The sequence below is a fragment of the Miscanthus floridulus genome, chromosome 3, assembly GCF_019320115.1.
Source record: "Miscanthus floridulus cultivar M001 chromosome 3, ASM1932011v1, whole genome shotgun sequence".
Lineage (NCBI taxonomy): Eukaryota > Viridiplantae > Streptophyta > Magnoliopsida > Poales > Poaceae > Miscanthus > Miscanthus floridulus.
Genome location: NC_089582.1, coordinates 11433667 through 11442749, shown reverse-complemented (window position 1 = coordinate 11442749; position 9083 = coordinate 11433667). Strand labels below are relative to the sequence as shown.

Here is a 9083-nt window from a genome sequence, read left to right as displayed (position 1 = left end):
CCACCAGCCGACAAAGAAGAAAGCCACATCTAATCCAATTATTCCCCAAAAACTGTCTTATGAGAAAAGTGAAAAGGAATTAAATGCTGCAGTACAAAAAGATGTCGACAATTTTTTCGAAAAAGTGAAAAAGCAACGAGAAGTGAGGGAGAACCCGGAGAAACCGTACTTCTACCTACCTCCAGATCTTCTAAGAAAGAAGGTGGACCAGAAAAAGCGGGAATCTCAAAAGACCCTGCCAAAATCGGACTACCACCGCTCTCTCACCAAGTTATTTGAGGCGGCGCAGAAAAAGTCTAGACCAGGGAAAGGTGTTGCACAACTTGGACAACAATCGCAACAATCAGTCCCCCCTCTCGTCGTTCGTAATGAATATGGTTCGAACTTAGACTTAGACGTCGATTTTGAGGAGCTGGCTCGGTTTTATGAGGAAATTGGTTTGGACCTTGCCCAAGTGCTCGCTGAAGGACCATATGCTCCGAAAGTGGATCCTTGGAAGAAATTTGAACATGGAAATAGTCTATGCAACCCTGAGGCAGTAGGAGAACTGGGTACGCAAATGTACCTGCTAAACAAGTGGTACATGGCGGCGTGTGAAGGGGGAGTGGCCTTTGTTCCTGTCAGAGTTAGAAACCAACATTATTTCCGTGGCGATGACGTTATATATGTCGAGTTTATAGAATTACACCAACTATGCCACCTGGACTCTCTCGACAAAAGTCTCAATAGCTGCTATTGTCTGTAAGTGTGATTATTTTCTACTATTAAAGTGTATATATATAAAGCTACATATATATATATATATATATATATATATATATATATATATATATATATATATATATATATATATATATATATATATATATAAATTATATATCCTCACACTATATTTTTATATATGCAGATATGAGATGACAGAAAGAGAAAGGATAATGATGTTGGTTTCATTGATCCAAATGTCGTATTCAAACACCCTAACCTCCCGCCTCAATGGAAAGCTGAACTCGAGAAAAATCTCATGAGGTTCTTAGTGAACCAACAAAACAAGAACATACTCTACCCCTACAACTTCAAGTGAGTATTAAATAATTAATGTCGATCATATGAACATTTATTCAATTATTTGCTTACTAGCTAAGCTATCTCCCATATATATATATATATATATATATATATATATATATATATATATATATATATATATATATATATATATATATATATATATATATATATATATATATATATATATATATATATATATATATATATATATATGTTGACTCTAGTTAATGTCGATCATATTTGTGTATAAAAACAGATGCAGCAATCACTGGATATTGATGGTCATCGATATGGCCAATAGTCGCTTGAGCATCTTAGACTCGTTAAGAAAAGAGCAAACAGAGTACCAAGACATGATAGATATTATGCAAAGGGTAATTTGATCTCTCTAGCAACTATATATACCCCGATCTCATAACTGCAACAATTATTAAAGGCCAAATTAATTTTTTATTTTATTGGGCACAGTGTTTAGAAAAGTTTCATTGAGGAACACCACATGAAACATTGCAAAGCGCCACTGGATGTAATCGCACACAAAGTAAGTACTAGCTACATTTATATATATATATATATATATATATATATATATATATATATATATATATATATATATATATATATATATAACACCATGCATGCTTTCAATTCACAGGATCTTTTTTCTCGTAAAAATGGGTTCTGAGGCAAGAACAGGGGAACAACTACTGCGGATACTATGTTTGCAAGTTCATCATGGCGTACGCAAAAAGAACTCCTGAAGAGATCCTCAAAGTACATTATATAAATATATTCATATATTCACAATTTATTTTGTTGCTCATATATATAAGTAATCACGTGACCAACATATATATATATATATATATATATATATATATATATTAATACTTTTCCTTTAACTTTTATTGAAGACTCTATGGTTGAAGGAAAAAGTCATACGACGTGACCAACTGAAAGCAATTCAAGAGACCATAGCAGGATTTCTTAATGACCAGGTCCTCAACCCCGCCGGCGAGTTCTACAATGACGTTAACGAAACATGGAAGCCAAACCAGATGTAGTGAATTTGTTATCCCAAGGATATGATAGAATATACTATGCAAGCTTTATTTGTAATATATATATATATATATATATATATATATATATTATATGTACATAAAATAACGTACAATATATGTATATGCATGTAATATATACGTTAGTTTCATACTTTAGTTTGTACAAAATGTTCAAACATTATAAACGTGTAGAATACATATATTACTAGCAGCGTAGAATGCGTATTCGAAAACCTATTTGAAAACCAAAACGAATCATCAATTGAAAATAGAAACAAAAAGAAAAAAAGGAAACCTTTAGTCCCGGTTGGTAATACCAACCGGGAAAGGGCCGCCCCACGTGACCAGGCCGGGAGGCCTCTTTAGTCCCGGTTGGTCTTACCAACCGGGACTAAAGGCGGGACTAAAGGATGGACCCTTTAGTCCCGGATTCGTGCTCCCGGTTGGGAAATCGGGACTGAAGGGGTTTCCCAACCGGGAGTAAAGCCCGTTTCTGTACTAGTCACAAATTGCAGTATGATAGTCGTTTCGGCTTCATTGAGTAATTAGTGTTTGTTTTCAAAATCCCCTGTTGGCGGTCTACCTCCAAGTGGCTTCTGTAGGCGTCGCTCGCGCATTCTCAAAATTCTCCTTAGTTTATTTATTAATATAAGCCGGTACCAATCCGGTTCTTTCAAAAAAAAAAGCAGTATGATTGCTGGTTCCTTTTTACCCTAGCGTTGTAGGTTATTTTGATTAAATTTCAGGAGTGATGATTGAAACTCTGTTGTACAGATGGACGGACCAAACAATTCTGATGATGAGCTCAGTTCAGAACTTCACAAGCTGGCTGGGATGGCTGGTCTGAAGAATCCAGTTAAAACTTAAAACCAATGTGTTTTCTGTTCACAACTCCTGGACATTGCTCATGCTGTTTCTGCTGGTGTTACGTTGTGGAGTCAGCATGCTTCCTCTTCTCTACTTAAAAGGACAAATGCACATGCCGGCAATCTGACACAGGTCAGCGTTAAGGATCATGCATGTTGCTTCTGATGATGCTGATGCTACATTTCATCTCCAAACCTTCATTTCGATCTGAACCACCATTTCATGGTATGTACACCTCCCTTGACATGCTACATAATATTAGCTGGTATTTCTATAAAGAAAAATGATTTACTTGATGTATATATGTTATACAATTGTCACCTTTCCATCTGTGCTAGTACACAACACAACTTTTTTTTATCATGTTCATGTTGTTTGATTGTCACCTTCCTATAAGGATTTACTTGATCTAGGTGACTGTTATTTCACAATTCTTTGTCTGTTACTGATTTTTATACAACACAACTCTGTTTAGCTCTATGTTCTTTTTCCCCTTTCATTTTGAGGAATTGCTGATCAGGCACCTTTTATATTAGAATCTGCCTGCTTCCAATACCAATGGGATAATTCATATGTTAGGAAACAACTGGCAAAGTAAGTACGATCACGATCATGAGAGACACTGATTTGTGTGGAAATTATTCTTGAGTGGCTAAAAGTATGTATATGCATGCTAACAGCCTCATCGATTTAGTACGAGCTAATTTGAGTGTCCAAAGGTAGGTGGATGTAGGATGCTTTAGTAATTCAGATCACAAATCAACAAAGTCCACCTTGAGATGAATTCTCTTCTTGTAGCAAATGAAGAATCATGAATACAACTCCTTCAATAATCTTAATGGTCACCATGCACCGTAAAGTCTCATGGACTAGACTGTAACACCAATTAAGTTTGAGCAAAGGTCAAATAAACTTAGTAGCATGAACCGACTTCAATATCATGTCTGCACGATTGTCATGAGTACTAATAATCTTGCATACTTTGATATCATCTTGGGAAATAACACCTCGAATATAGTCCTAACATTAGATAAGCTTTGTTCTCTCATGGAACATTTGATCCTTTGTAAGGCAAATTTTAGGAAAGTTTCCAAATATAGCAGCAACGTTATATATACTATAGCTAGGCAGACACACTGCAAGATGGCAAGCAAAGCAAGCAGCAAGAGTTCCTCACTCACTATCACAGTCACTTCCCTTGCCCTCCTGATGGAGCTGCCACTTGACGATGCCGGCGTGGTACAGAAACGCCCAGAGGTGGGTGATGAACTCGCCGCCCTGCGATAGGTGCCGGATGTGCTCGTCCACATTGTCCGATGGCGCGGCCTCGAGCAGCGCCCGGACCCAGAAATCTGCCAGCAGGCTCCACCTCTCGGGTGCCTCCATCACCTGGAGACGCTTCCCGAGGTTGATGCCCGCCCAGAAGTACCCCGCAGAATTAGACCGCTCCTCAGCTCTCTCCATCGCCTCGAACCTGTCTGTGGCACCACGGAGAGCATTCCTCGCGTCCAGCATGACTCTACCATGGACGTACTTGGCCTGCCTGTCGTCTCCCGGGAGCAATTGTGGTGCAGAGACTGACAGGTAAGCACAGTACTTTGACAGGGTGGTGGCCACGCGATGATTCTTCTTCGCAATGTCATCGTCCAATAACAAGGTGCCCCTGCCATTGCCACCACTACCACTCTTGAGATGCGCTAGGTCGCAGTAGCATGTCGCAACATGGAACGTCCAGATGTATACCTGGTAGTACATGCCTGTCCCAATGAACGAAGGGTCGTCTCGAGAAACACTATGGCCTGATTCTTCCCCTACTGATGATAAGAGCAAAAGGTCCAGTCCTCGTGCAGAGAGCAAGGGTGACACAGGACCTCGGCGGCCGTGCTCGATCTCGCCAAGGGCATGAGCAACGGATGCCTTCACATCAGGGTGCAAGCCAACAGCACCTACTGTGGTGCTACTGCTGCCCCACAACAATTCTGACAAGGCTTTTTGTATGTACTGGATTCCAAGCGTCCTTGGAAGGTTGGTGTGGAATAGGTACATACGGACAATAGCCCAGGGCATCTTGATCCCTCTCCTCATGCTGGTCGACTCGAGTACCGAGTATTGTCCCAGCTTTTCCTGCCAGAGCTTGTTGTCAAACCAGTTGATCCTTGTAAAGAAGGCTTTTAATCTCATCTGACGGTCGACGATTGAACGCCCAACATTTAGCCTACCACGATTATATACGAAGTCAAGGGCGAGCCCGACTCTTGCCCAGTTAGAGGTCCAGCAGCGTAATGCCTGCAACACTTGCAGCAAAACCAGGGACACCAGGACGACGAGAGTAATAGCCACATCTGCGTCTGTGCTGTCCACGACAACGGTGTCCAGAGAAGCACTGCCGCTGCTCCTCCTCATCCCAGGCACGGCAGCCACTACTCCAACAAAACATATACCCATGGCCGACACAGATGTCCAGATGGTTGCGGCTTTTGCTTGGTAATAGTGATGAAATGCATTGCTAGTGAAGAAGACATCGTATATAAAAGCCAACTCAACCTCAACCAGCTTGAAGTCCCAATCATAGCCGAAGATCCCATCCCTCTCTAGCAAAAGCCATTTCAAGTTCGAACCACCAACATCACTCGTGCAATAACTTTGTTCCACACGGTTCAACCCAAAGACATGCCGTTGCAACAAATGGGATAGAGCTAAGGAGAGGCACACATCCTTGCAGGCAGTGAGATCTGATTCTAGATCTTCACCTTTGAATTGGCATATTATGCCTATGGGTACACCGCCGACATCAGACTCATCATCGCCATATCGCATAAGAGGTAATCCATAAACGTCAACCTCGTCTTCAGGCAATTCGACAATCAAGTTCGTGGCCCGGCCTTGGTACTCTTGCGTGTAATCAACATACTCTGTGAAAAACCTTGTGGTAGGAACTATTCTGAGGATATTCCGAAGTCTGCTTGGCAGCACAAACGCTAGCGACCTATGAAAGCCCTTGACAAAAGTGATGGCACAGAGCACGCCAATGGCTATTTTACCAACATCACTAGACATGGTTGAGATACTTATCAGCAGTACATACCCACAGTAGAGGCAAGGCTGAAATAGCGCCTTGAAGAGCGGGCTCTTGTAGTCAAGTCCATTGTAGGAGGTGATTGAGTCTACGGAGCCGAAGAGGGTGAGTAAGGACACAGCCCAAATGGGATACATCTCGCTCTTCACTGACGAAGATTGCATTAGACCAATGCTGTATGTCCCAAGGGACAGAGACAATGCGTTTGCAGCAAAGAAGCCCTTTTGGATGATCCAACGATTGGACCAGCGGCGACAGGATCCAAATGCAGCAAGGATGAAGGACAGGAGGATGGCCACCAATGCCAGTACCTCGATACGGATCACTGTGCCCCTAGGGCTCTTCCAAAGATCTCTGATCTGATGTGAGATAGTGGCTGACGTTGCATTTCCCATTTGCTGCTCCATATTACCCATGCGTCGATGATCCACCTGGAAAGCAGAAGATCTGTTGTGAGGCAACACATGCTAATCTAAACACAAAACAGGTGCCCCCAGTTCAGTAATAGCACATGAATTATCAGTTTCTCAGCTTACCATCTCTTAAGAAAAGCTCAACTATTCACAAGAATTGAATTACGGTTCTAGTAGTGATTTTTCTTTGTATCTAGACTTCTAGTAGAGATTAATCTGCCCGAATCAGTTTTTTTTCTTCTTTTGTTTGATAGCATCAATAATTATAAGTACAAAGTCTATCTCAAACTTTGATACAAAGGTTCTGTTTGTTGAAATCAATCCAAATAAAATAGATGTCTGTATTATCTATTTCTTTTAATGCTTTGTGAAATATCTTCGTATCATTTCTTTTCAAAAACACAAGGAGTCTGAGCATCATAGCAGCAATAATGATTTTTTTCCCACCGAAAACCACTATAAATTTACGTAGTTCATAGCAAATCAAGAGATTAGTTATATGCCTCCAAAAAAGTGTTCGCAAAATAGATTTCATTGAGACAGATAAATTCAGTTTTTGTTATAGTCACGTACGTACCATATTTCTGCTTCTTATTCCTAGCCAAGATGAGGCTCCCTGTTGATAGATGATCTGTAGCCTTCTTTCCCCTTCGGAAATCCTACAGGATAATAATCACCTCCCAATTGATAGAAGAGCTGGGTCTCCTTCCTCCTTAGGAAAGCCTACAATGCCCTTCCCAATTGACAGAAGATCGAGCTGGGTTGCCCCTATTCAAAGAACACTGCAAGCTTGGTTCGGCTTGTATTTTAGTCCTTGGAGTATTTTGAGACTCGATGACTAGACATTTGGTTTTAGCTGGTTTAGAAAACAAGTAGTAGGTTTCAATCATTCATGTAGTTTAGAATTCCGGTGATTTTTATACAAGACACTATCTACTTTGTTTAGCGTTAATGCGTTATGCTCTGTTTTTCCCTTTATTTTGAGCAACTACTAATCCGGCAGTTTTATATTACATCTGCTTCCAATACCGGAAGGATAATTCATTTTTATAGTAAATCATCCAAACTTTCCTCGCAGAAATTAAACACGAAACAAGATGAAAAAAGCACCCAAGTAAAGCTTTTTCATTGGTTTAAACGACCAGATCATTTACGCCTTCTTCCAATGTATGCATGAGACGATTCACTTTGAATGGGATGATCGATCCAAGATGAGATGGTGCAAGTAGATGAAATATGCTTGTGTTTGGTTGATTTTAAGGAATTGTACCAGTCCATACAAGCTATTGTTTGATAGATGGAATGGGTTAGGTGTGTGATTAAGGATAATAAACTCATAAACGGCAACCGGAATGGTGAAAGATTCACTTGTTCTGTCCCTGGATGGCGTGGTTCACCTGGTTTTCAGGTTTGGGATGCATGCATGGTTCAGCATTGCGATGGAGGAATATTTGTCCTGGATGATATGGTTCAGTCCTGATCGTGGATCATCTTATGCAGTGTATGGTTGGGCGAATGGAGGCATCAGGCATGAGATGATCCAGGATCAGGACATTATATTTATTTAAACCATCAAACGATTCCGTGCATTATTGGGCGTTTGGTGCTGTATATATGTGAGACTTGATCCATCGATATCGACTAACTAACTAATGCCAATAATTTTAGCATGTCCTAATCAGTGTGTGTTGGACGCTCCTTGAGTGAGTATTACATGCGCCAGTTATATATAAAAAAAAGTTGTGCAACTAGCTGGTGCAAAGACAAAACACCAGCTTGAGACCCGGTTAAGGCAGATGAGATCATAAAATAGTAGGCGAGTGGTACAAATGAGCATTTGTCTGCCTCTGTATCCATTTCGTGCAAACACGTCTACGGTAATGTTCCTTGTTTTAAAAGCCAGGAATTGGACCAACCAAATGGAATATGCGGTCCACAGCCCCAACCATTTACGTCGGTATCAATTCCAGCCCCAAGCACGGCGGACTCAGCATATGCGGCCCACGGCCCAGCACTTGGGCTCTCCATGCATGCCAACGTCTCAAGTGACAAGCAAATAGAAGAAGTACATCAGTTTTATAATCAGTTTTGATAGTTGGAGGAGTCTACAACATCATCAGTTCTATAGTTGAGAAATGTAAATCAAACTGATGCAATAATGTTTTTTTTTAGAAAACTTATGTAATAATCGAGGGAGGTTAAATAATTTTTTTCTCTTTTTCTCTGCCAGCCCACTCGGCCTCTCCTGGGCCGTAGTCGGCCCATTCGCCTCTATCACTCTCTCACTGCGCACGGACGAGAGGAGCCTAGGACCGAACCGCGCTGAGGCAAAAGGCCAAAAACGTACCTAGCAGCATCAGTGCGGGGCACGCGTCCTACATTAGAGATACGAAGGCACGCGACCGCCCGTGCGTTAGATAGAAATTTCATGGCTCACGTAAGGCGCATTACAACCGGCTTTTCTCCCTACATGGACGTATTCAATGAAGCAGGGTTTCCCAGATGATCGTACGTGACACGCAAATAGACGGTGGCGCGTAGTAGGGGACGGTGGATTATCAGCATGCATGGTCGGTGCCTAATTAGGCACGGTGG

General features: G+C 41.3%; 1 protein-coding gene across 1 annotated transcript; it reads right to left on the bottom strand.

The window, feature by feature from the left end:
- Nucleotides 1-4172: 4172 nt before the first annotated feature.
- Nucleotides 4173-8516, bottom strand: LOC136543140 (uncharacterized). The gene is made up of 2 exons (XM_066535681.1): nt 8442-8516; nt 4173-6542 (listed from the first exon to the last, which is right to left on the bottom strand). The coding sequence occupies exons 1-2, from the start codon at nt 8514-8516 to the stop codon at nt 4173-4175; spliced, it is 2445 nt and encodes an 814-aa protein (XP_066391778.1).
- Nucleotides 8517-9083: the final 567 nt, after the last annotated feature.